General features: G+C 42.0%; 7 protein-coding genes across 11 annotated transcripts; 4 read left to right on the top strand and 3 right to left on the bottom strand.

Moving 5' to 3' along the window:
* Positions 1 to 43: 43 nt before the first annotated feature.
* On the top strand, positions 44 to 1,995 carry LOC104424186 (SNF1-related protein kinase regulatory subunit gamma-like PV42a). Its single transcript, XM_010036555.3, has 3 exons — positions 44 to 426; positions 694 to 1,045; positions 1,666 to 1,995. The coding sequence occupies exons 1-3, from the start codon at positions 119 to 121 to the stop codon at positions 1,993 to 1,995; spliced, it is 990 nt and encodes a 329-aa protein (XP_010034857.3). The 5' UTR covers positions 44 to 118.
* An 824-nt stretch (positions 1,996 to 2,819) lies between these two features.
* LOC104423180 (palmitoyl-monogalactosyldiacylglycerol delta-7 desaturase, chloroplastic) lies at positions 2,820 to 5,221 on the top strand. Its single transcript, XM_010035663.3, has 5 exons — positions 2,820 to 3,576; positions 3,676 to 3,816; positions 3,916 to 4,056; positions 4,561 to 4,667; positions 4,758 to 5,221. Exons 1-5 carry the CDS (start codon positions 3,031 to 3,033, stop codon positions 4,966 to 4,968), a joined length of 1,146 nt encoding a protein of 381 aa, XP_010033965.1. The 5' UTR covers positions 2,820 to 3,030; the 3' UTR covers positions 4,969 to 5,221.
* Positions 5,222 to 5,274: 53 nt separating this feature from the next.
* Positions 5,275 to 7,485, bottom strand: LOC104423179 (glucan endo-1,3-beta-glucosidase 14). The gene is made up of 3 exons (XM_010035661.3): positions 7,236 to 7,485; positions 5,915 to 6,951; positions 5,275 to 5,552 (listed from the first exon to the last, which is right to left on the bottom strand). Exons 1-3 carry the CDS (start codon positions 7,294 to 7,296, stop codon positions 5,475 to 5,477), a joined length of 1,176 nt encoding a protein of 391 aa, XP_010033963.2. The 5' UTR covers positions 7,297 to 7,485; the 3' UTR covers positions 5,275 to 5,474.
* Positions 7,486 to 8,519: 1,034 nt separating this feature from the next.
* On the bottom strand, positions 8,520 to 11,592 carry LOC104423178 (hypothetical protein). 3 transcript variants are annotated; one of them, XM_018864497.2, is made up of 6 exons: positions 11,423 to 11,592; positions 11,234 to 11,316; positions 9,844 to 10,069; positions 9,380 to 9,467; positions 8,908 to 8,974; positions 8,520 to 8,825 (listed from the first exon to the last, which is right to left on the bottom strand). In XM_018864497.2, exons 2-6 carry the CDS (start codon positions 11,252 to 11,254, stop codon positions 8,772 to 8,774), a joined length of 456 nt encoding a protein of 151 aa, XP_018720042.1. In that variant the 5' UTR covers positions 11,255 to 11,316; positions 11,423 to 11,592; the 3' UTR covers positions 8,520 to 8,771. The 3 variants fall into 3 exon arrangements, with proteins under 3 accessions (XP_018720042.1, XP_010033961.1, XP_010033962.1); XM_010035659.3 differs by having other exon boundaries at positions 9,844 to 10,096; positions 11,423 to 11,590; XM_010035660.3 differs by having other exon boundaries at positions 9,844 to 10,091; positions 11,423 to 11,590.
* Positions 11,593 to 15,630: 4,038 nt separating this feature from the next.
* LOC104423177 lies at positions 15,631 to 16,702 on the bottom strand. The gene is made up of 2 exons (XM_010035658.3): positions 16,306 to 16,702; positions 15,631 to 16,133 (listed from the first exon to the last, which is right to left on the bottom strand). Exons 1-2 carry the CDS (start codon positions 16,454 to 16,456, stop codon positions 15,892 to 15,894), a joined length of 393 nt encoding a protein of 130 aa, XP_010033960.2. The 5' UTR covers positions 16,457 to 16,702; the 3' UTR covers positions 15,631 to 15,891.
* A 2,705-nt stretch (positions 16,703 to 19,407) lies between these two features.
* LOC104423176 (embryo-specific protein ATS3B) lies at positions 19,408 to 20,953 on the top strand. Its single transcript, XM_010035657.2, has 3 exons — positions 19,408 to 19,865; positions 20,145 to 20,252; positions 20,479 to 20,953. Exons 1-3 carry the CDS (start codon positions 19,734 to 19,736, stop codon positions 20,752 to 20,754), a joined length of 516 nt encoding a protein of 171 aa, XP_010033959.2. The 5' UTR covers positions 19,408 to 19,733; the 3' UTR covers positions 20,755 to 20,953.
* A 479-nt stretch (positions 20,954 to 21,432) lies between these two features.
* On the top strand, positions 21,433 to 24,067 carry LOC104423175 (RHOMBOID-like protein 5). Of its 3 annotated transcripts, XR_005547000.1 has the most exons (6): positions 21,433 to 21,861; positions 22,502 to 22,665; positions 22,749 to 22,918; positions 23,055 to 23,317; positions 23,405 to 23,520; positions 23,831 to 24,067. XR_005547000.1 is itself a non-coding variant. In XM_010035656.3 (5 exons), exons 1-5 carry the CDS (start codon positions 21,557 to 21,559, stop codon positions 23,463 to 23,465), a joined length of 963 nt encoding a protein of 320 aa, XP_010033958.1. In that variant the 5' UTR covers positions 21,433 to 21,556; the 3' UTR covers positions 23,466 to 23,808. The 3 variants fall into 3 exon arrangements, 2 of the variants coding, with proteins under 2 accessions (XP_010033958.1, XP_039159456.1); XM_010035656.3 differs by lacking the exon at positions 23,831 to 24,067 and having other exon boundaries at positions 23,405 to 23,808; XM_039303522.1 differs by lacking the exons at positions 23,405 to 23,520; positions 23,831 to 24,067 and having other exon boundaries at positions 23,055 to 23,321.
* The last annotated feature ends 31 nt before the right edge of the window (positions 24,068 to 24,098 follow it).

Genomic DNA, 24,098 nt, shown 5'->3' with positions numbered 1-24,098 from the left:
ACCCAAGCCACTCGCGACCGATCCAAACCAGCCCTGGAGAGACAAGAAAGTGAAGGACATAGTCATCAACTCGAGGCGTCTTGTGGAGGCCCCCTACACGGCGTCGCTCGCCCACACCATGAACGCCCTGGTGGCGAACACCGTGGTGGCGGTGCCGGTGGCAGCCCCGCCCGGCCAGTGGATCGGCGCGGGTGGGTCCATGATCATGGAGTCCGACAAGCAGACGGGCACCATCAGGAAGCATTACATCGGGATGGTAACCATGCTCGATATACTCGCCCACATTGCCGGAGATGACCGGGTGAATGGCGGCGGCAGTGGCGACGGGTCGTCGGATCTCGTTCAGAAGATGGCCGTTCCGGTGTCTAACATCATCGGACACTGTCTTGAGGGTCTCAGCCTCTGGACTCTAAACCCCAATACAAGGTGATACGACGGTTTGACTTCGCTTTCTTGTATTGGAATTGACGTGTATGAACTCAATCGTTATTTCAGGATGCTGTATAATTCATGTTGCTACGAAGATCTTTATTATCTCAATCGAAAGAGGAAAATGCGATCCTTTAATCAGTTGTAGCTGTAATTATATCCTGCGAAATCCCAATGTTGGAAAATGTCAAGGACCTTTTGGGTACGAATTACTGAATTCATCAGACAAATTTAATCCCCATGACTTACGCTACAAATACGCAGCATCCTAGATTGTATGGAAGTGTTGAGCAAAGGCATACACCGAGCCCTGGTGCCCCTAGACAGCCACATGGAGAACCTTTCAGGGGTCGAGCTCGTGGAGTCAGCGTCGAGCTATCGGATGCTCACGCAGATGGATGTACTCAAGTTCCTGAAGGAACACAATTCCGGGACAGCAGCCATCCTGTCGCGCTCCGTTGAGGAGCTGGGAGCGATAAATAGGAATGTCTACGCGATAACCGATAGGACACGAGTCATTGAAGCCATCAAGTGCATGAGGGCTGCTCTGCTCAATGCTGTCCCGATAGTGGAGTCGGGTGCTCTTGAAGAGGAAGATCACAGCCAACTTGTAATTGTATGGCCTTCTTTCCCTGCTCATTCCCTATTCGTCAGCTTTCTCCAGCATCACATTTTCGATGACTTTGCAAGTCCAGGCCCATCTTTTTCTCATTTTCATAACGGGTTCTCTTGAGATTTTGGAGATTGAAAACGCCTCGATCGATAGAGTTTTTGGCGAATCATGGGACTTGACAATGCATCACCTTTTGTAGGCATAGATTCTTGAGTCAAATTTATCACCCATTACATTTTTACTGCCAGTAGCATAGCTTATGACAATGTTAGCATATGGCATTTCATAGTATTTTCATTTAGGCCCCGTTTGGTTAAGCATTTAAGAGTATTTTCAGTTAGGCTCATTTGCTCCATTCTTTTTTTTTTTTTTTTGTCCTTTTCAATCTAAAGTTGCCTTACAAAATATTTACAAAATATATACATTTTTGAGTGTCCAAACACTCTTGCCTTCACTAAATGTATTCAGTTAAAGATACTTGATACTTGGAGATTTTTTTTTTTTTTGTAAAGGATACTTGGAGAAAATTGATACTTGATATTTGGAAAAATGCAAAGCCTTTCTCCAAAATTGAACCAAACGGACCTTACTCTGGTCCTATCTTTGGACTGTGATACACACAGGGAAGAGGCAGGAAGCTCATAGGCACGTTCTCGGCGACCGACTTGAGGAGGTGCCACGTTTCTGAGCAACGACCATGGCTATCTGCGACTGCGCTCGAGTTCACGGAGTCGATATCGCCGAGCCCTTTATACTCAGCTTCTAGCGAGGGGGTTCCTCCGCGGGAGCTCGTGACTTGCAGGGACGACACCACGCTCGCCGAGGTGATGGACAAGGCCGTGAACAAACATGTGCATAGAGTGTGGGTGGTGGATCACCAGGGTTCGCTGGCCGGGCTCGTGTCCCTCACGGACATGATCAGAGTCCTCAGGGCTGCACTGCTGTCTGCATAGCGCTCGGCCCGAGTCCGACATTTGCGGGTCTTTTGGGTAATGCTAGTGAAGATTTTTCTGGCACACGGCTTGAATGGTAAAAATTTAGGTTTTTCCAACTGATTGGAAGCTTGATGTTGAGCATTGGAAAGCCTTGTTAGCTTCACAGGAATCTCTATATTTCGTGTCTTTTGCATTTTGACCTTCTAGGACTGCGACTTTCAAAGATGGCCGGTCCAACCCTTCTGGAGGGTCGCCATCCTGCATGTGTTTCACGACATGTCCAGGGAAAAGAAACGAGAAATTTCTGGGTTTCGTTCATGATAGCGACATGTATCTGAATTTAGGTGGTACGACTGATCCGAACACCATCGACCGATTCTCGCTGTGGTTCGTCGATACTTGAATGTCGGATCGCGTGTATCATGTTTCTTGCGCCATGCGTGAGCCGAAGTGTCTTGATCATGCCAATCACACGCTTCTTGCTTCCGGCAAACATACAGTGACAGTTAAATCAAAAGTCAACGGTGTTTATATGAATGCGTGTAACCTTTCAGCAAAACTCTGGTTTGCTGGAGGAAAGGGATGGTGACAGAAAGCATATTGGAATATGCTCAGAGACGTAAAGTTAGACGAAGTTAAAAAAAAAAAAAAAAAAAAAAAAAAAAAAAAAAAATTGGTCGGCGATGATTCACCCCTCAAGTGCCTTGAATTCATCGCTCCTTTAGAGAGAGAGAGAGAGAGAGACTTAACACATGATACAGAGAGACGTCTTGGCGATAGCGAAACAGAGGAAAATGACAAAACAGAGTACCCCCTCGCAATCCATCGCAGATTGCAAATATCTGGTTCCAATTCCCTTCCTTCCCCTCCTTCCCTGCCACCACCTTCTCTCTCTCTCCCTCTCTCCATTGTCGCTCCACTATGAATTATGGTGCTTCATTCATGTCCTCCTTGACCGCGTTTGCACCACGAATAGTGTCAATTATGTCCTCTCTTGTTCCACTTCCACCCCATTAATCACCCTGACCAACCACCTTTCCACTTTGACACATCATGGGTCTGCTTCAAGCCAACCCCAAACCCTTCCTTCTCGCTCCTCGCCGCCTCCCAATTCGCTCCTCAACCCACCCGACTTCATTTAGCAATCGTCAAAAGCTCAATCTCAATCTCCACCCGCCAATCCAACACAATGCGCTTCGCAAGTTCGCAGTCCCGAACAGTCTCCCCGGCAAAAACAGAACGTCCCGCCTCAATGCTGCCGCCGGGTTCGTCGGCGCCTCCGAGCCGGAGGCCACGAGCGGGGGGAGGATTCTGCTGTCGGACGTGGTGGTGAAGAGGAAAAGGCGAGTCTTTTCGGGGAGGAAGTGGAGTTCCCTGGACATCGGGACTGCAGGCGTCGTTTTGGCAATGCATCTGCTCAGCTTGTTAGCGCCGTTTTACTTCTCTTGGAGCGCCCTCTGGGTCGCCGTTTCCTTGTACGTGGTCACTGGTCTGTTCGGCATTACGCTGTCGTTTCACAGGAACCTCTCCCACAGGAGCTTCAAGCTGAGCAAGTGGCTGGAGTACTTGTTTGCATACTGTGGTACTTTGGCTCTTCAGGTTAGATATGGAAACAGAGAAGAAGGGGGAGAAAGTTTGATTTTTTAGGGGCTTTTCTTTGTGGGTTGACTACTTGTTTTTCTCAATGGGATTTTGCAGGGGAATCCAATCGATTGGGTGAGCACACACAGGTACCATCACCAGTACTGTGATTCGGAGAGAGACCCTCATAGTCCCCTCGAAGGCTTTTGGTTCAGCCACACGAGTTGGCTCTTTGATACCGACTCTATTGTTCAAAGGGTATCAAACGTGAAAAAACTCTCTCTCTCTCTCTCTCTCTCTCTCTAACTCACGCATCATAAGGGGAATGATGCATACGTGAATGACATTTGTTGACAGTGTGGAGGACCAAACAACGTGGGGGATTTGCAGAAGCAGCCATTTTACAGGTTCCTGCAGAGCACCTACATTGCACACCCAATTGCGCTTGCCGTTCTGCTCTACGCATTGGGAGGAGTTCCCTTCCTTGTGTGGGGAATGGTAAGTGAAAGATGATTACTCCGATCTCATCTTCTACATCCGAACCCAGTCACTAACACCACTAGATTTGCCCAGATTTTTGTCATCTTCTCTTAGGATCCTCTCCATCTGATGTCCAAGGCATCAGCTCAGTCTTGTGGGCCTGGTTTTTCTTTGGCCACTCAAATTGACCGGCCAGCTCAGGCATCGCAGACCGATCTCCATGATCTGGATCTGTAGACTTTTTGGACTCTTCTTATTCAAACAAAGCACTTGTTTCTGTTCTTTAGGGTGTTTTAGGATTAAGAAATTGCCGTTTTAAGCAGGATCTATGGACTTATTGGATTCTTCTTGTTCAAACAAAGCACTCGTTTCTTTATTTTAGATTTTGGCGTCTGTTGGACCATGAGCGTGCTTTCTGAATGGTCGGTTCAACAACTTCAGATTTCTTTTCCAAATTCTTGTTGCTTTTTGAGATTGCTCATTAACTTTTTTGTCCCTAATATGAGCTTCTTTGCCGTGTAGGGTGTGAGGATCGTGTGGGTTTATCACATCACATGGCTTGTGAATTCAGCTTGCCATGTTTGGGGAAAGCAAGCATGGAACACTGGGGACTTATCAAGGAACAATTGGTATAGTCATTTTTGTCCCCAATTTCTCACATATCCATTCTTCTTGAAAATCTATTTATTCACAGATGTACGTTTTTTTGTTTCGTATAGGTGGGTGGCAGTTCTTGCATTTGGTGAGGGTTGGCACAACAATCACCATGCATTCGAGTACTCGGCAAGGCATGGGCTAGAGTGGTGGCAGCTTGACATGACATGGTATGTGGTGAGGCTCCTTCAAGTTCTTGGTTTGGCCACTGATGTGAAGTTGCCCAACGAAGCTCAGAAGCAGCGCTTGGCATTGAACATGGGCACCGCCAGTTAAATCTGGACTGTCTAGTCGAAGGCCATATTTCAGCACTTCTGAGATGGACTGCCTCGAATTTGTTATTAACCTCCTTTTAAAAGCTTTCGCAAGCAGAAAATGCCACTGATTTTTTACCAAATGTAACTTATTTACATTACACCAGATGTAATTTGAATGAGAAGGGAAACTCGATGATGTGAACTTCCACCATGTACTCAAGTATGAGCTTTGCATTTATTGATGAATACCCCCGCTTGAACTTTTTCAATTACAAATGAATGTCAAATATGTGTAACGACGACAGATAAAGAAAACCATATTTGCAGAAGCAAGAAAGTCGTTAATTCACCATTGTGTTCAGATCTCTAGTCTGTACAATGGGGATGAACATTTGAAAGAATTGGATGTTACTTAAATGAATCAGATAGTTACACGAGGACATACAAATTGAGAACTTGAATCCTCTGGTTTCTGGGTTGGCTTCAAATGTGTCCTAGGACTTGAGTGACCTCCGGACCGTTTTCTTAATACGAAAATGAGTTCAGAAGGAGCACAGCCGCACCAGTCGTTAGCGCCAATACATAGGAAGAACTATAGAACTCCTGAAAAACATCATGTGAAAGAACAATGCATCAGAGCAAGAACAACATTTCGATGTGCATAAACCTGCCAATCTACGGGTACATTGAAAGTGCCAAGTTGGTGTCGTCTTGTTATTAGCCCTAAATACCAACTTAACGTCTCCTATTATTATGATGATGATAAGAGTAGCAAAAGTTTGGTCAACATGCATCGCCATTGTGATTCGAGAATATGAATGCTAAATGTGATCATCAAAATTCAACCAGTGCACTCCCAGTAAGTAATCTAGGAGAGTCCTTGACTCTCTTTGAAGACTTCATCCTGGTAATTACGGAAACAAAATGAAGGATGGGATAAAGAGGCTGACATAGAGGTCCTGTACCTTGAAAGAGATCCGAGTCGAGGCTGCTTTAGATGTAAGACCAGGAAACCCAATATTGTACGAGATGCTCCCATCAGCCTTAAACAATCCGAAGTTCCTTTCGGAGGTCGGTCCGGGCTTCAAATTCTCATTGAACAAAGCAAACACGTATGCCTTGACAGGGATCTTAGGCCTGTAAGGCGTGCCCTTTTTCTTAAGAAGCTTTTTACGCAGATTGGAGTTGTAAGTCTTGGCGTTCTTCAGTGAGGCCCCAGGTTCGTCTGCGTCTCCCTTGGAAGCCCAGCCTGTTTCCGACACAATGACCTCCATTTTCGGGAACCCGACCTTTTCAAGAGCAGCATATGCTGCATCTACCTGAGCCTCAAACATGTTGTCGTAATGTAATTTAGTCTTATTATCACGTATTCCCGGGTTTGATTTGAAGAGGGCGTAGTTAACGTCAATGTGCTCGGCATCGCTCTTATATGCTAGGAAGGGATACGCGTTTATGTAAAATGGAGACCCAATCCGAGAGAAGAACTGTAGAAGAGGCCTCATGTATAGAAGGACATCCTCCTTGAATGCCCCTGCAGAAGGCGGATACGAAGTGGCGAAGACAGCTTCCGAATGCGCAGTCTGGACTAGAATTTTCTTGTTCAGATCTAGACGTTGAAGCGCACTATAGACATTTTGAGCTGCTGGAAGCAAGACTTCCCAAAGTTCAGGATCAGTACTTCCTAAAATCTCATTTCCTATAGCGATTCCACGGATGAGGGTCCCCGGGAGGAACGGCTGGACATTCTCTTTAATCCAATTCATTGCGCGGTCCTCACCTATGCTTATATCTTTCAAAAACTCATTACCAAGGCCGACAACTATTTCAACGCCGGAGTTCTCAAAGGCGGTGAGGACGCTGTGATCAGCATCATAGATTCTGATGTTCTTGATCTTCGCCCTTCTGAGGAGGGTCGCCACCTCGCTAGGCGCAGGTATATTATCCGCGATTCTTCCATAGCACACTCCATATGTCCCCGTGAAAGCATGCCCTGTCAAAATAACTGAAGGAAGGAGAGCCTTGTGAGCCAAGCATTAACAAAATGAACTTCTGAAGGTGCATTTTTATATTCATATGAAGACTTCTTCATTCTGAGCAGATAATGAACTTCTATCACGGCATTCTCATCCTCTCAGTAGCATCAATTGTTCAAAAGCCACAAAGTGCAATTAATAATCGATTATAGAACTTTTCAACGCAAATTTTCAAATTCTTGATAGGACATGTGAATACAAGTGCAACTGCTATGAAAAAAACTTTAGAAAAGAGGATGGAGATTGTGCATACCATTTGGAGAAATGAAGAAGAAAATGAGGAGGCAGAGGAAGAAAGAGGAGCAATCCTTCATTGTTTTGGAGAGGAGTAAGAAAGGTTATGCAGAGAATGGCATTCCACTTGTAGGAAGGATGAATGGGGTCTGACCCTGTATTTAGAAACTCAAGAACTCGTGACGACACAAACCCAAAAAACAATTCTTTGGATGATCCAAATGCCTTTCCTTGCGGCATGCTCAGGGACCAATCCAGATTCTTAACCTTAGCCCAAAGATGGCGACAGAGACAAAAAAAAAACACCACCCCACACGGAGATTCTTGACGTTAATCTAAAGAAGGAGAGAGAAATGGGTTGATTTGGCGGAGCTAAAAGGGCTTGGAATAGATTCTTCCTTTACCCTCACTTTTTTCCTTTCCCCTCAGAGAAAGATGCTTTATCTTCATTCCTTGATATTCTTTTATTACTTTGGATGTTTTCATTCACTTCTCTCGTAGCTAAACCGTGTTACGATTCAATCTTCGCCTGATATTTGGTTTACCCCTCATGCTCCAAGTTCATAAATCAACCAAACAGGGGGGAAAATTTTATTAGATAAAAACAAGTTCATGCATGGCCCCATTTGCCTTTCTTCCTTTGTATCAGCTTATGAAGAAAGGGAAGGTAAACGAGTGTACAATGATGCCCCCGGCAATGTTGATTGATTTGACCGCATGATGCGAAACGAAGCCCGAAAGCTGACGTTTTGAAGATCGTTCTAGTTTTTCAAACATTGCCGAGATGTAGCAGGGAATTTCAGAGAACGGTCAAGTTCTCTATGTGTACATTTTTGACTTCTATTTCTCTGAAATTTATCACTTATGTACGTTCGGGACCGCAGAACCTGGACCAATTATAATCTCAAGTAGGCCAAAAAATTCACGCTTTTTTCTTTTTCTTTACAGGAACATGCGTGTCCAGTTCGACACTTTTCAGATCAAGCTAGTTCAGCTACAAAATACATCCAGCGCCGTCGGGCAAAGGAAAAAGCAAACCGTTCTTTCGCCATTTACTTTTGTTTTTAACAGGAGATTTTGTGACCTCGGTAAAAATAGAGAAACCTTATTGAAGCAAAGTCCACTTACCTGATTGAAAGAAGCCCCACGATCACAAAAGTTATAGCTGTGGCTGGAAACATGACCAGTTTCCATAGAACAACACCAATAAAGTGCGCGAGTGTGCATGTATATATGAGAGAGAGAGAGCGCGCTACCAAATATTATTCATCTGCCAAATGCATTAGAGAATTTACGCAGCATCTCAAGATAATTAAAGACTTAATTAATTCCCGTCCAACAGCGTAGGCAGCTTCCCACTATTTAATCAAAATGAGGAACAGGGAAAGCTCAAAAGGCCAACAAACTACGGAGTCCTATTTCCATGTGATTTCTCAGTCAGTATACAAAGCGTTTCTCGATTAGTGACTTCTTTTTCAAACAAAGAATGTATTTTACAGCAGCCGATAAGAGCATTTTAGAACCTCCAGACATCTTTGAAGCTTGCATGATTTCTTCAGTCATAGAGTCCCTCCTGCTCCCAGGTATCCACGAGAAAATCCACCATTTCCTGTCGGATGACGAAGTTGCGCAAAGTTCATGCACGATATACATGTACGAAAACAATCTTAGCCTGAAAATTGAAGACTTACTGAGAGAGGTATAGGGTGCGGGAAGGGCTTGTCGCTTCCAAGTAAGTTATCATATGTAGCGCTCCAGCTGCAAAGCCAGACAGAAATTGATTCAACAATGTAGGGGCTGTAAGTTTCACATAAAAGATCCACACATTGTCAAAGCCCTCTCACAGGGAACCTAAAAACGATGACGGTATCTACTCTACAGAGAGTTCCCACACATCAAACTACTAGCAAGACGATAGTAACCTCAAAAATATGCTATTATTACAAAATCACATCCATGTATGATGATGAGTGATGTCCACAGATAAAGAATGTGAAAATGATGCAATTAAATGGGACAGAGCAATCCGGCAATCTTAAAATCTGTCTAGTCATACATGACCGAAATCATGTGGGAAATTGCTTCACTTAATTGATGCAAAAAGTTGGAAAATGCTAGTCTATTTGGCTCTGCTAAATTGTACTTTAGTCACAAGAAACTCACTTTAATTTAGGTTGAACTTGTTGCGTCTGATTCTCAGACCTTTTGTTACTTCTCCAACGCTGTCTATTCTGATTCCAAAGTATAAGACCTACAAGGAAAACTTGTGTCAGGTGAAAAAGCAAAGAGACATGCATGCTCTAGCGGTAATTATTGCCATATACCCCAAAAAAACTCCGCAAAGTGGAACAATGCATGTTGACACATTATCTTCATGTCATTGCACGCTATCTTAATGCATCTGAAAATTCAAGGATATCAGGAAGCAAATTTTAATTTTTAAAGACAGTCCAACCGGATGACAAATAATGTTATGTCAGTTTTGAGGCAACATGCTTCATGTCACTCCAATATGTCATATTGTGGAATGGTACCGAAATAGCCATTCTAGCATGTGCCTTTTGTTTCTCTTGTTAATGGAAACCTGACCAAAAGACCAATCCACAATAAATAAAATAAAAAGTCACCATGATTAACGAATTCAGAAGGTGTCCCAGGATTGCCAGCTTGAGGGTCGATAGTCGGGTTTGAGGTACTGATTGATGAGATGCTCCCCTGTGACTGAGCCGCACTATTGTCCATATCAAATGTGCTACTGCTCCAGAAATCTTCTGATTTGCTTGGTTTTTTCAACTTATGATCATGAATTTCTGACCCTTTTGATGGCACATCCAATGCAGTAGTTGGTTTTGGCTTCAGACAGCATCCAAAACAACTGCTCTGTTACAAATCATATTAAATCATGTAGGAACAGACAACAAAGCAAATCCAGGCTAGAAGCCGTATCTGTCGATATTTATTCATTTTCTTATGCAACTGGAGTACAATAACAAGGAAGGGCTTAAGGTTGAGAAAGCACAAGAAGCAGCTCTGATTCCTACCCTTTTCATTGATAGGAGGGGGTCGTCAGTGAAAAAGCATGACATCTAAATCATCAGCAGCATACAAGAAAAAGAAAAACCTCCCAGAAGAAGTTATGTACAGTGCCTATATTCAGCAACCCTTTCCATAAGATAAGGCTTAGCTCACAGTAAGAATTCCTACTTGCCATGGAAAGACAAACATCCTGATCATAACCCGGTAACCTTGCTATGACGTGACATCATCTACACTCTTTTATAATGGCGAAAAAGAGAGATTGAATTACAAAATAAATAATTCCATACTTCTTCCATAGAATGCATTTTCCAAATATCACAAAAGCATCGCATTCTCTCTGAGCAAGGATAAACCATATGCTAAGAACATCACTGGTCAGAACAGCATCGCCTCTCACATCTAATGATCACTAGAAACCGAGTAATGAAAGAAACAGAGAATATCCCTACTTCTCGGGAACACCTCCTCTCATGAAAGTCTGGATGGACGCACAACCCAAAAAAGAAAAAGAAAAAGACCTCAAGATTCATATGCAGCATGAAGTGCCACGGGACCACTAATACCAAACAACTTGTGAGCTCAAGTAAATTTGTTCCACCGACCACAAAGAATTCACAACTTTCAGAGCAAATACCCACGCGGGAACAGAAAATTCACTCATCAAATTCGTCGGCAATTGAGGCAGCAAGAATGCGATCAGTACATTGCAATCTCTTGATCTCCATCCCATGATTAACAAATAACTTCTTTGAGAGCTATGCATACAAAGAACACCCACTACCACTGATTAAATCAGGCCGGCCAGATTCTCTTCATCCACTCCCCCAAACAAGGAACCCTCAAAAACCCCCAATAATAAAACAGATTACCCGTTAAAACTCACACCCCGAACACAGTTCTCGATCATTCATCCAGAAAAGGAAGAAACTTTATACAAACCCAATTTCCAAAACTGAAACTTTGAAGTGGGAAAATTACCCCATGCATGAAATACGTCATAGAAAGACCCGGAAACTGGAGCTGATTGCCTTATGTACCCAGGAAAGAGCGATCACAGAGGCCTGACAGAGAATCAAAAACCCAGAAAACAGAGGAACAAATCAACAGAAAAAAATATTTTATATATATATTTGAGGAATTCAAAGGGTGAGATGGAAAGATACCCACCTCTGAAACTGTCCCAGTGATTCTTTCTCTTCGTTTCCTTCTCCTTCCCTTGTCTTTTTTTCCTCAGTTCTGATCACCTAACGCAGATGGGCTCTTGGATTCTCGGTCGGCTCTTCTTGTGTGCTGTACTGCTATTGGGGAACGCAACCCCACGCTAAAACCTGAACAGGATATGTTATTAAAAAATTATTATTATCATTTGCCTATTTAAAGTAAGAAAAACCCCTTTTATCTCACTTTTGTATTTTCCATTAAACCCCACTTTACACTTATTTTCGTATTTATAAAACAAATAGAGAGAGAGAGAGAGAGAGAGGAAAAATGGGTAAATTTAACCTAGGAAAAATGACAAAAAGGTAAATCAAGAAATTTACCACTCGCTTTCTATTATAAAAAGTGCACTTAGAAAAATTACTTAATTGTCTTACGGTGGATTCAACCTCATCCTGCACTCTTCGTAACGAATTTAAAATGCTTATCTCCATTTTAATCATTTATTTATTGAATTTTTAAAAAATTCCATTTCCAATTATCGATAAATTAATGAAATGCTCATTTAATAATTTTCTACTTCAGGAAAAAAATATTATAGTTATAAAAAGAGAATAAGTACTTTTCGTGCAGTTAAAATTATGAATTTTGTTAATGCTGTACAAGGGATAAAATTTAATTGTGCGCATATCGCGCAAGTACATGAAAACTAGTTCAATTAAATAAAAATTTTACAATTATTAAGTTCCTAATAGCATTGTAAAGAAATACAACGCACACTTGTTAAAGGAACTAAAGCCACGGTAAATTAGCTAAACTCATAATAATTTGACTGCCCTTATTAAATTAGTTAAAATTCATAAATAAATAAAAAAAAATAGTAGCATTCGTTTAAGTTGAGGACGTTGCCATAAGTAATTATCCAGTAATAAGTAATTTTCCTAATTAGTCCTAACGGGGTACTTCCCTTTTATATTTCATATGTCGACGATGGAATTACTAAGTAATTGTCTTGCCACGTTGTAATTTTGCTCGACTGGTTTAGTACTTTCCTTTTTTTATGTAGTAATCCAGCTACATGGTTCGTAACAAGAAATTCCTGTCACTTAGTAATTAGTCAACGGGATGGTAATGTACCTTACATTATCTTAAGAGATAGAACTTCTAATCAATAATTGTCCTCAATAATCGTATGTTCTACCTTTGGAGATATCAAATTACCACAAGCTTTTGCAAGCATGTCGGTTTTCATGATTGTGACTTCTGTCTAAATTTATTGTAACTTTCTATTTCTCTTTTTGCAGCAAAGTTACCTAAATGATAGCAGTGTTTCTGTCAAATTTGTAATCAATGGAGCTTATTCAAAAGCAACAATCATTCATCGTCATAAGTTTCGTTGATTAAGGCTCTCTTCGTGGCATGAAAAATTTCACGTTTATGAAAAATATTTTCGAGAAAGCCATTTATATTTTCCAGAAAAATTACAATGTTTTTCGGTGTTCGATTGAAACTTAAAATCAAGTTAGAAGATATTTTCCACCTTTCGGTATCTAATTTGATTTTCTTAGAAAAATTACCAAAAACATCGATTTTTTTTATCTTCATATATATTTTTTAAATCCTAAATTTATTTTTATTTTATAAAAAAATAGAACTGTTGTTACTTTAAATTTTTCTTTTTTTCTTTGTGTTTCTTTTCCTTTCTCCTTCTTCCTCTTCCTTCCTTCGTTGGCCGCGTACCTTGACGATGGCCGACAGCTTGGCGACCAACCAAGACGCAAGTCAATGAACTTGAGGCTCGACTAATCCAAGGAAGCCCAAGCTTCACCAAGGTCGGTGAGCTTGAGCTCGCTTGAGACAAATCGGGCAAGTTAGGCAAGGCTTGAGTGCCATCGGTGTCTGGAGAGCTCGGGTCTCATCAGCCAGTGGCGAGGCTTTATGGCCAAGGAAGAAGGGAAAAAAATGGAAAAGAAAAAAAAACATAAAAATAAAAAGAAAATGTTTTTGGTGAAAATTGGTGAGGTGAAAGAAGATATGGAAAACGTTTTCCACTTCCTTAAATGTCAACAAATTACGGCACTTTATGGGGTACATTTTTAAAAATTGATTTGATTGATGAAATTAGGGTTAATACACTAAAAAATTCCAAACTGGTACACATGTAACAAATTTATCCTAAATTAATTTTTTGACCACCAAAAACCCCAAATCGGTACATTTTTTTACAAATTTATCACAAACCGATACACTTGTGATAAATTTATCATTTATTAGTTTTTGTTTAATTTTATTATTAAATTACTAAATTTAATGATACATGGCAGTTTACTAGTATAGCGGTTTGAAATTTTACTTTTTGTATGTCACAGTTGTACAGTTTTTATTATTTTTTATGGTATTAATCCAATTGAATTGAGAGTATATTTATCACAAATATGCTATTTTGGGGTTTTTGATGGTCGAATAAATTAGTTTTGGGTATATTTGTTAATGTGTATTAATTTGGGATTTTTCATTATCAAAAAATTAGTTTTTGATAAATTTGTCACATGTATACCAATTTAAGATTTCAAAATATTAACCCATGAAATTATTCAGCTTTTAAATCCAATAGCCCATATTTTATACGAGACCGATCCCGCAAAAACCTATGGGACCATTGATTTGATATATAATAAGCACCATGAATCACCACTAATTCAACATAATTTTTTTTTGTCCGAGGACAGATGCTTGGACCGTTGCCCTTAAATTAATTGACTACGACCTTTCTCTTCGGTGGAACTTCCTTGATGGCTCCAAAGAAAAGGGTACAGAACGGAATTTAAAATTGGACATAGTGCTGTTAAAATACAGATGTCCTCATCCAAAACACAAAATTTAATAAAAGAAAAAGAAAAAGAGATGTAGAACCCAAAAATATTCACGCTTGTAATCGACGGGCTTGAGCTGCTCGCATGAACACTTGACAAATGTCTCAATTATGATCCTTATACCTTCAGTCGATGAATCGGTTCGGCCACGGGTTACGAAAATGACTAGACATTTTCCTGATCTAATTTCGATGTTGGATTCAAGTCTTATCAGGAGCGTCCGGAAATATAATCACCATCTAGAAAACACCAAATCGATTTGAAAGAATCTACCTTTAGAATTCATTTGAGAGGTGGACTTGATGGAGACAGGTAAAAGATGACTCAAACGTAGGTTGATTGTTCAATAGAAGAAAACGCGTCAACAAATTCTCAACAACTCGAATAATCTCCATAGATTGATTTCCCAATTTCAACGTTTTAATATGATATTTTGTAGTAATCTTAAATGTACATGGGTCTTGGCTTCAATTCATTAACATTTTGAAGCAATGGGTATAAGTCTATTACTACATGCCTATGGCTCTAGATAATAGAGCGGAAATAAATCAAGGAGCTTGCAACTTCGGAGATGTTTGATCTTTTCTCTACGACTGAAGGCCATAATTTTGGTACGGAACAAGGTAGGTGCGCCATCAAATCAGATGGGTCTCACGTGGAGTTTGGCTCCCAATAGCTCGAGGTGCGGTGCATGGACCTCGAACCGTTAGACTACAACATTCAAATAAGCCGCCTAGAAGGAGAAATGGTCAAAATAGATGGCTTGATATCCAACTCGCAACACACATTGATTGGCCTTACATGGGCAAAAGCTGGTGAGCTGCAACTTCTCACGAGGTTCTTCCAGCTTTCTCTCCTCTTTCTCACTGTGGTCCATCACCATCAGCTCCATTCAGGTCACCTCCAAATTGCCCAACTTGCCAGCCAGCTATGTACTTTGGGAGATGGGGAGATATGCATGGACTACGGACCTCTCTTCGCATTATCAAAGTTACATATAGTCCATAAAAAAAATGTGTGGTGCATTCTACACAGCGATACTGACATCGCTGTACTATTTCTTCAGCAGCAGCACGACAAATGAACTAAGTTCTCGGTATAGTTCACGTACCGCTTCATTTAATTACATATCTACATTCCAAGATCATATTATATTCGTACGTAAGCTAAATCGAGATTTAGCGGTCGATGCTGATTAGTTCTGTTGATAAATCAGATCATACTTTTGATTTCTGTTCCAGAACCATCTGAACAACTTTAGTTAAGTGGATGTGATGGAAGCTCTGATCTGATGGGGAGTTGGAGAAGAAGTCTAGGAATTCATATGAACTCGATAGCGACAAATTAAGGTAATAACAAGGACAACAATCTTCATTTTCAAAGCCGTCGCAAATATTATTTACATCCACATAAAAGGCCCAGATCTTTTCTTTCCACAGGAGGAGCACGAAAACCTCTTACCCCTTTTTTTTCTCTGTTTTGAGAGCCACACATTTGTTTTACCACACAGGCGAACAGGGGAAAAACGTGAAAATCAAAGAACTTTATCCACCCAGAAGTGAAAAGTAAGGGGGAAAGTGATTGAAGTGATTGAACTAAATTTGATCAGTGCGAGCACTCCATCCGGTTGGCTCGATCCCTGAGGATTCCATTGTACAGGGCGACTCTGTTCGCAGGAATTTCAGGAATTTCGCTCCTGCAACTTCTTTCGACAGGACTTGATTTTCTGATCTCCTTCATCTTCATCTTCATCCTGAACTCGTCCCCATTTCCTCTCGGCTCCTTCACGTCGTCGGCAAATCGCACCTTCTTCTTCTTCTTCTCATTTCTTTCCTTCTTTTTTCCATCTGCCAAGCGAAACAGACGATGTGAGACGAGACCCTAGTGCCAATCTTGTTTTTTTCATTGGAAAAAACCGAGGGAAAGAAGCCACGGGCAAGAGCCATTTGCAGAACCGTGAGATAGAGAAAAAGAAACAACTTCCCACCCAAGAACACGAAGGAACACGAACCCAAGTACCTGAACGTAAGCAGGATCGCAGAACTTGCTCGGGGGGATGAGGCTCTTCGTGAGGTAAGGGGGGTTTGTGCCAGGAAAAAGCAAGGAACAGGACGGTGCTGGAGACGGCGGCCATGGCTGTCGTCGCTAAGACCAGACTCGGCGAGTTCATCGCAGAAGATGATGACGACTGCAGCGGTGAGGACGATGATGATGGGGGGGGGAAGGCGCCAGAGAGTGAGGACAAAGTTGAATCCGTTGCATGTGACGGGAGGCGTGAACAGGGGAGGGAGGTGGGGCGCGTATTTATATGCAGGGCAGGGTCTGTTGTCTGCTCCACTCCACCCGTGGAAAAGTCTAGGAAAGTCTCTCTGCTTTCCCTTTCTCGACAACCTCGGTTGGACCGGGAAAGGCAGAGGTCGATTAATGCAACACAGACATCCCTAAAAGGAGAAACTCTAGACTCTCCCATACTTTACATACCATATAAAAAAAGAGTTTTAAGACGTTGGCTCGGTGAAACCAGGTCACGGGGAAAGATCAATATCTCGACCATCCTTTCAGTGTCTGACACGAGGCCTATTCCGAAACCCTTTTCCCATCCTAGTGTCGAGGTTCGGGACGAAAAATTACGTGACATGAGCGGTAATTTCCAAATCCTCGTGGAGTTGCAAGGATTTGGGGAATGTATGGGTGAGGGGTTAGGCGGGTTTTACCCAAAAAAAAAAAAACAATATGACATGTAAAAAGAGTTTTAAGACGCTTGCTCGATTCACCGGTTTTACCATCCTTGCAGTGTCCTGCTCCGTAGTCCTTTTTCCATTCTAACGCTGAGGTCCGGGACGAAAAATTAGACGAAGCTACTAACTTTGGCAGTTGCATGGATTTGGGGAGTGTGCGAGGGGAGGGGTTAGGTGGGTTTTAGGTAAAAGTTGGAGGCGTGGGGGGATTGAAGAGCAGACGTGGGCATCTCTCCCTCCCTCTTTCCCTCTCTCTTGCCAAACTGAAAAGGGCGACAGAAAGTGGTGGGGCGTGAGTAATTGTAGGTGTTGGGTTTTTGTCCTCCTCCTTCAATGCACCGCACGCAATAGCGAACGAAACAAAGGCAGAGAACCCTTAAGGCCAGTCAACGGTCTACCGTTCTTGGACTTCTAGAAGACCGAGGATTAGGTTGAGGGAGATGGTTGGAAGCAGCCAATGGCTTTGCACCATCTGGCGATTCCTAGCTTATTCCAAGATCAATCAAGTTCTAGGCCTTTCTGAAAGCTTTCCCGACAAGCCGTCCATCATAGGATTGCGTGTTCAGTGACGCAATTTGACCTATGCCCGTTTGTCCCGTTCGATCAATTAATATTCCTTTCCGATTGTTTGGACGACGGAAAGCTAAACCAAATATTTCCGACCTTAATCATTAAATTTGGACGGTTGATATGTGTGCTGTTTTTCTCCATCTTTTGCTTCCATGTTTGATCATGTCTTCTTCCCCATAATGTCTGGGCATATGAAATGAGAGATCGAACCGGAATCGCATCACTATGGCCGACCGCCGCCGCTCCCAAAAGCCCTTGCCGTCGTGCCTCCATTCGTCCGCGACACCAACCCCTCGCCCGCTCAGCTCCTCTCTCTCTCTCTCTCTATGCGCATGCCAAAGTTGTGACTTGCAGCTATGGAGGTCACGACCTTGAAATATGAGGTCTCCTGCCTCGTGCGACCCTAGATCAATGGTTGCGAGAACCACCATGGACGCGGTGGTGGGTAGCGTCCGATTCTAATTTCAATTATAGGGGCACGGAGAGAGCGAAGGAATCGTGGCGATGGAGGTCGCAATCTTTGTTGATTTCCTCCGAAGGTGATTACATGCCTTGTGTGACCACCAGTATGGCCGCAGTGATGGGGCATGATTTCACCGATGTATTTTTGAGATTTGAGTGTTGGTGAAAATAACCTCTTTTTTTTTTTTTTTTGGTGAAAAATGACCTCTTTCTATTTTGAGATTTGAGAAAATAACAAAAATGATTCATGAATTTTGATTCAATATGACTCATAAAAACCGTTACCTAATGTGCAGTATAGTCCCTAAATCTTAAATTTTTTCTATGCAATCTTTAGATTTTTGCTACATGTTTTAGTTGTTGAACTACAGGCAAATATTCAATATTGTTCTAAGGAACACAATGAACAAATTAAAAGTTCAAAAACCATATTATACATTGGGTTATAATTCTGGAACTACATTGAATATATTAAAAGGTCAAAGACAACATTACATATTGGGCTAAAGTTTAGAGATCATTTTTGTTATTATCCTTTGAAATTTCAAGTTTTATATTTTTATTTGCTAGAGTTTCTTGAGACTTATTCTTTTAATTTAACCAAATTACAAATTAAATTGTACTTGTAAAATTCAAATATAGATGATTGTGCAATCCTAATAATAGGTTTTGTTAGTTGATCCAATTCCACATTCTACAAAAAAGCCACATCCGAATTTGATTTATTTCCAAATATTAAAAAAAAATTAGGGATCAAAATTTGCAATGACCCAAGGAAGGCTTGAACTTGTCCAAACATCTATTGCGTAAATATATGCTCCATGTGTCATAACTAGATTTTACCATTTTGACAATTAAATTTCCATATCATAGTTGTATCATGCCACATGCTTGTTGGCATGTCACAATGATAAAGAAGATATGAATGAATTGAATCGATCCGGTCTTATGAGGGATGGGAGTGCAACTCTACCTCGAGGATGGCAAAATGGATATAAATGAATCGAATCCTACATCGCCTGGGGACAGTAAAGTGACGTGCCTTATAAGATATGACACCAATCTTAACTCGCAATGAGGTATTTTTCAGGCGAAACCAAAAGAACAAAACCGTGAGGGCAATGACAGTGTGGTTGCGGCCCAAAGACGGATTATATCATCATTGTGAGGGGGGCCAGAGGTCGACCCTTACATAAACAGCAATCTGATGGAATCGAACTTATCATCAAGCATCTGATGTCAAACTTTACTTGATTTTTCCTTCTTTATCCGACATCGACAGACACATGAAATGAAGAAAAGTCTGCAGCTTGGGCCTTTTGGGCCCTCCCCATTCACGATAAAGTGGCAAGCAAAGAAGGGCCATCGGTCGGTCCGTGACAAAGGAGGAAGGTGGCCGAGGGAGATAGCGCTCCTCCATGCGGCTGAAATGGAATGTTGATTATGATAATGGAGCCAGCGAATGTCTTCTTGGAATCTTGTTAATCAATGACCAAGATTTCTCGTTTCTCCTTATAAACAACCGAGTTCCTTAGCTGTAGAGACGGATTACAGATTGACTCTTCTGACATCGACCAGAAAGGTTAAAAAATCATCCGACTCGAAAGTCCATATAATTCAAAGATCGAGAGCTCTGCCTCCTCACGGGTCTTCAAGCTCAAGGGTAAAGCAAAAGAGATGAGCCAGGTTCTGACTTTCCTCCTCTGTTTCGCGCTGCTCTCGATTCTTTGCCATGGCAGAAACTTCGCTTCAGATGGGTCGGGATCAGTCCCTCATGCCCTCAAATCCTTCAAGATCAATAGCACTCAGGTATGAACATCTCTCCGATCCATGTTGTTTTTACGAATGAATCCAACAGCTTTTGATAAAGCTATTTCCGAGGGAGAGAGAGAGATGTGGGTCTGCAATTTGCTAGGAATTTGAGCAACTCAGATTTCTAGAGTATCTGATGGAAGTTCCTATTTTGTTTGGGATTAAGGCTGGAGTTGTCCTGTCCTCCCCCTTTTTTCGTTCTTTCTTTGGGAGACTCATATTTCTTGCTTGAAAATCACTTTGTGTTGGAAGTAAGTCTGAGGTGTCGCATTTCAGAATGGGAACAGCTGTTCATACACGGTGAAAATAAGGACGAGCTGCTCTTCCACTTCGTATACTCGCGACCAGATCAGCCTCTCGTTTGGCGATGCATATGGAAATCAGGTAAACTGCTTGATCAGATGTGTGCTCCAAGGTATTTTGGTTAGCTAATCAAAATAGTCACAGCCCATAAATCAAGAAGTTCCATATCTTGATAATTGGGTATATCTTTACCATTTGTAATTCTAGCCGACGGATGCAAACCCTGTTTTCTTTTTCTATTTGAAATGGTACTACTTTAGCTAGATGAAATCTAACTTCTGCGTTTCATATTGATGTGGCTGGCCAGGTTTATGCGCCTAGGTTGGACGATCCGTCGACCCATACATTCGAGCGATGCTCCACGGATACGTTCGACATATATGGACCCTGCACATACCAAGTCTGCTACATCTACCTCTACCGGAGTGGATATGACGGGTGGAAACCCGAAAGCGTGACTGTCTATGGCTATTACACAAAGGCTGTGACTTTTTACTACAACACTTTCATCCCGAATAACGTTTGGTTCGGTTTCAACCATTGTGGCGGCTATTTGGAATCAGCATCCTCGTCTGCAATGTAGTAGAATTTGCTTGCACATGTGCTACTTGGTTAGGTTCTCTAGGTGGGCTGGTGGTGGTTTGTATTGAGCAGGGTTGATGAGCTGATTTTCAGCCTAATGCTTCGGTCAATAAGGATGAGATCAAAACAATAAGACTGGCATGTTACCTCTCCGCATGGGTTTTGCATCAGTTGAAATGCAATCTCATTTTTTTTAGGCACGTCTCTGTCTCCGATACATTCTTAAAAATTGGAGGACCACAAGCAAAATCTTCGTCATTCTGCAATTTCTCAAGAACACCGCGCTTTGTGTGCTTTCTGCAGAATCGACTCTCCCATATAAGAAACTAAAGTCAAATCTCTGTTTAGCCACTTGATCCTCAAGTTACTTACCATCAAAAGGACACTTTGACAGATCAGAAAAGTCAGCAATCATACTTGGGAACAAAATTACAAGGGAAGTAAGCGGGCAATTGAATTTGAACTATGAAGTTTGAAACTTTTGATTGCATATGAGATGGTCATGAATTATATTATGTTAAATCATCCTAGATCGCATAAAATTACAACCATCAGTTACCATATCTAATAATCTCACCAACGCAACCCTTTTTCTTAGCGGGAAAAGTACCGAACTTAACTCCCATTACACCTAAGATCATTCTTCACCATCCAACCCTTCTCCCTCCCTCTCTCTCTCTCTCTCTCTCTCTTTCCCTCCCTCCTTCCTCGCTTCCTCCTCGGAATCAAAACTATCAAAACAACCCCGTAAACCACCGTCAAAAGGGTCGGTGCCTCGTGCACCCATTCCCTCCTCCTCCTCGATGGGGAAAAGCTCGGCGTCCCCCTCGCCGTCCTCGTCACCATTGCCAGCATTGGACATAGAGAAGGGCACCAAGATGCCACGTCCAGCCCATCACCATTTTCCTCCACCACCGCCTCCGAAGCAGTGGTTCTCCTGGCTCGTTCCGCTCATCTTCTTGGTCAACGTTGGGCTCTTCGTGTACACGATGTACGTCAACAACTGCCCCAGCAAGGAGCCTAAGGGTTGCATCTTGTACCCTCTGCTAGGGAGGTTCTCTTTTCAGCCATTGAAAGAGAACCGTTTCTTAGGCCCCTCCCTCATCACGTAAGAAGGCTCTCTATTTTCTGATCTATCATTTATCTTTTTCACCTTCCCCTTGTTTTAATTTCTTTCGATACAGCAAAGTGCTACATTAGTTCTAATTTCTAAACCCTTCTGCTAAGCCAACCGAGGGGTCAGGAATTTTTTTTTTTTTTTCATTTTCTTGTTATGAACGTTTCAAGGATAGAAATTCTCTGTGAAGTCAAATGCTTTGGCTTGTTCAGTGAAGGAAAAGAAACGATTGGTTGTCATACAGTTTCAATAATATGGTAGAGCTTGAGGATAGGTTGGTGTATGAGGGCTGAAAAAGATTTCATCTCATTGATAAACCCAGCCTAAATTCTACTAACATAGAGCCCAAAAAGAAAAAAAAGCTCAACTGGAAAAGCGGTTTTCCATTCAAAGGATGGGCATAGGAGTATACAGAGTCGATTTAGCCTGATGTTTTGGCAGGAGTTAGGCAACAAAACGTCTCGAAAGTGGATTCAAAATGCCCAGATGCAATAGATGAAATTTTGAGGAGAATGTCATATCGGATATACCTAGTACATTCTTCTCCGCAGCATAGTTGTTGATAGGAATCTTGTGCTTCTGAGCATTCTCGGACTAGATGTTTATTGAACAATCGAATTGCCACGTGCAGGCTGGAAAAACTTGGAGGCCTTGAGCGAAAACTTGTGGTAGAGGATGCTCAAGGATGGCGAATGATATCCTGCATATGGCTTCATGCGGGAGTCTTACATTTGGCTACTAACATGTTGAGCCTCATCGTTGTTGGCATAGGACTCGAGCAAGAGTTTGGATTTTGTAAGAATTAGACTCTAGAGAGTAGAACCGAGCTGACTAATTTTTCCCAATGATCACTAATTTCGAGTAACATACTTGTGCAGTGAAAATTGGAGCTTTATATGTGCTCTCTGGCTTTGGGGGAAGCTTGTTATCTACACTTACCATCAGTGATGGCTTGAAAATATCGGTGGGGGCATCCGGTGCTCTTTTTGGACTGTTGGGAGCTATGCTTTCTGAGCTGATCACGAACTGGACCATTTATGCGAATAAGGTAATTCTATCTTCCAGTGGCTCTGCTCTAACAGTAAGCTGAACCTGCTTGATTGTAGACTTTCTAGTTCAGGGGGTCAAGGATGGCCTTAAAAAAAAGTTCAAAGGGCAAGGTTTTCTAATTCTTGTCCATTCAGTGCACAGCTCTTTTCACTCTAGTGATCGTTGTCGTCATAAATCTGGCCATTGGGCTTCTCATACCTCACGTGGATAACTCAGCCCACATTGGAGGGTTCATCTCCGGGTTCCTTCTCGGGTTTGTTCTCTTAATCCGTCCCCAGTTTGGGTACGTAAGCAGGAGGTACATCCCTGATGGATACGACGTGAAGCACAAAAAGTCCAAGCATAAGAGCTACCAATATTGTTTATGGGTCACCGCTCTAATCCTCCTAGTTGCAGGGTAACTGACCTTATGTGGATATCCTTCAATTCAATACTGATGAGCTTTCATCGCAACAGTCATCTGATGCTTTCAATTTGATGACAGATATGCTTCAGGAATGGCTAAACTGTTTAACGGCCAGCATCTGAAGAACATACCGTTCTAGAGAACTGATGATGCTGTTGTTTCGATCCCATCGCCTCTTCTTTGAGCAATAGCAGGTACCCAGACTAGCTTCCCTCGCATTTCTAACTATGCCATAGCTGAATTAATGTCTATGGCATCATCGATTGCTGAAGGGAGGCAACATGCCAACGAACATTGCGGGAGTTTGAGATGCTTGAATATATGCATCAATGGATCTTGAAACGCCAATCTATATGTAATGCTAATACGGTGGTATCTGAATGAATATCTGGTTGTGCTCATCGCTTGGGGCGACGAGAGTGAAACAATTGCATCTCTTGCTTCTGTAGAACATGTTACTGTATCTCATCCAACTTTTATGTCAAAACTGTGATTCTTTCTAAGGTTACGTACTTCCCTGAGCATACCCAACAAAATGCAACAAAATTGGAAGAGTGGCGAAAGAGGCTATTTGAAGACAGTTTGGAAGACTTGACAATTTGTGTACACAATAATGCAAAACATATGTCTACTTGATCGATGTTATGTGTAATAACTTGCTCGAATTTGTGTTTTTTTTTTCCCCGGGGAGGCGGAACTTAAACGGTGGTTCAGTCTCAAATTACAGATAGAAATTTTACCCTCCCTCCCTAATTACTTCAAGTTCGTTCCA

Source organism: Eucalyptus grandis, chromosome 10, assembly GCF_016545825.1.
Source record: "Eucalyptus grandis isolate ANBG69807.140 chromosome 10, ASM1654582v1, whole genome shotgun sequence".
Taxonomy (NCBI): domain Eukaryota; kingdom Viridiplantae; phylum Streptophyta; class Magnoliopsida; order Myrtales; family Myrtaceae; genus Eucalyptus; species Eucalyptus grandis.
This window is presented reverse-complemented; position numbering and strand designations above follow the sequence as displayed.

What these genes read in the sequence shown, in the direction of transcription:
- LOC104423176 (XM_010035657.2), top strand. Translation starts at nt 19,734, where the DNA reads ATGAGCCAGGTTCTGACTTTCCTCCTCTGTTTCGCGCTGCTCTCGATT. An exon ending in TCAAGATCAATAGCACTCAG is followed by an intron (nt 19,866 to 20,144) that starts GTATGAACATCT and finishes GTCGCATTTCAG; the next exon opens with AATGGGAACAGCTGTTCATA. An exon ending in GCGATGCATATGGAAATCAG is followed by an intron (nt 20,253 to 20,478) that starts GTAAACTGCTTG and finishes GTGGCTGGCCAG; the next exon opens with GTTTATGCGCCTAGGTTGGA.
- LOC104423180 (XM_010035663.3), top strand. Translation starts at nt 3,031, where the DNA reads ATGGGTCTGCTTCAAGCCAACCCCAAACCCTTCCTTCTCGCTCCTCGC. An exon ending in GTGGTACTTTGGCTCTTCAG is followed by an intron (nt 3,577 to 3,675) that starts GTTAGATATGGA and finishes GGGATTTTGCAG; the next exon opens with GGGAATCCAATCGATTGGGT. An exon ending in CCGACTCTATTGTTCAAAGG is followed by an intron (nt 3,817 to 3,915) that starts GTATCAAACGTG and finishes ATTTGTTGACAG; the next exon opens with TGTGGAGGACCAAACAACGT.
- LOC104424186 (XM_010036555.3), top strand. Translation starts at nt 119, where the DNA reads ATGAACGCCCTGGTGGCGAACACCGTGGTGGCGGTGCCGGTGGCAGCC. An exon ending in ACTCTAAACCCCAATACAAG is followed by an intron (nt 427 to 693) that starts GTGATACGACGG and finishes ACAAATACGCAG; the next exon opens with CATCCTAGATTGTATGGAAG. An exon ending in ATCACAGCCAACTTGTAATT is followed by an intron (nt 1,046 to 1,665) that starts GTATGGCCTTCT and finishes TGATACACACAG; the next exon opens with GGAAGAGGCAGGAAGCTCAT.
- LOC104423175 (XM_010035656.3), top strand. Translation starts at nt 21,557, where the DNA reads ATGGGGAAAAGCTCGGCGTCCCCCTCGCCGTCCTCGTCACCATTGCCA. An exon ending in CGAGCAAGAGTTTGGATTTT is followed by an intron (nt 22,666 to 22,748) that starts GTAAGAATTAGA and finishes ATACTTGTGCAG; the next exon opens with TGAAAATTGGAGCTTTATAT. An exon ending in CTAATCCTCCTAGTTGCAGG is followed by an intron (nt 23,318 to 23,404) that starts GTAACTGACCTT and finishes ATTTGATGACAG; the next exon opens with ATATGCTTCAGGAATGGCTA.
- LOC104423178 (XM_010035659.3), bottom strand. Translation starts at nt 11,254, where the DNA reads ATGACGTATTTCATGCATGGG. An exon ending in CAAGTTCAACCTAAATTAAA is followed by an intron (nt 8,975 to 9,379) that starts GTGAGTTTCTTG and finishes CTGGCTTTGCAG; the next exon opens with CTGGAGCGCTACATATGATA. An exon ending in CGCACCCTATACCTCTCTCA is followed by an intron (nt 8,826 to 8,907) that starts GTAAGTCTTCAA and finishes GTCATCCGACAG; the next exon opens with GAAATGGTGGATTTTCTCGT.
- LOC104423177 (XM_010035658.3), bottom strand. Translation starts at nt 16,456, where the DNA reads ATGAACTCGCCGAGTCTGGTCTTAGCGACGACAGCCATGGCCGCCGTC. An exon ending in GCGATCCTGCTTACGTTCAG is followed by an intron (nt 16,134 to 16,305) that starts GTACTTGGGTTC and finishes TTCGCTTGGCAG; the next exon opens with ATGGAAAAAAGAAGGAAAGA.
- LOC104423179 (XM_010035661.3), bottom strand. Translation starts at nt 7,296, where the DNA reads ATGAAGGATTGCTCCTCTTTCTTCCTCTGCCTCCTCATTTTCTTCTTC. An exon ending in CTTCTTCATTTCTCCAAATG is followed by an intron (nt 6,952 to 7,235) that starts GTATGCACAATC and finishes TCCTTCCTTCAG; the next exon opens with TTATTTTGACAGGGCATGCT. An exon ending in CGACTCGGATCTCTTTCAAG is followed by an intron (nt 5,553 to 5,914) that starts GTACAGGACCTC and finishes GATGTTTTTCAG; the next exon opens with GAGTTCTATAGTTCTTCCTA.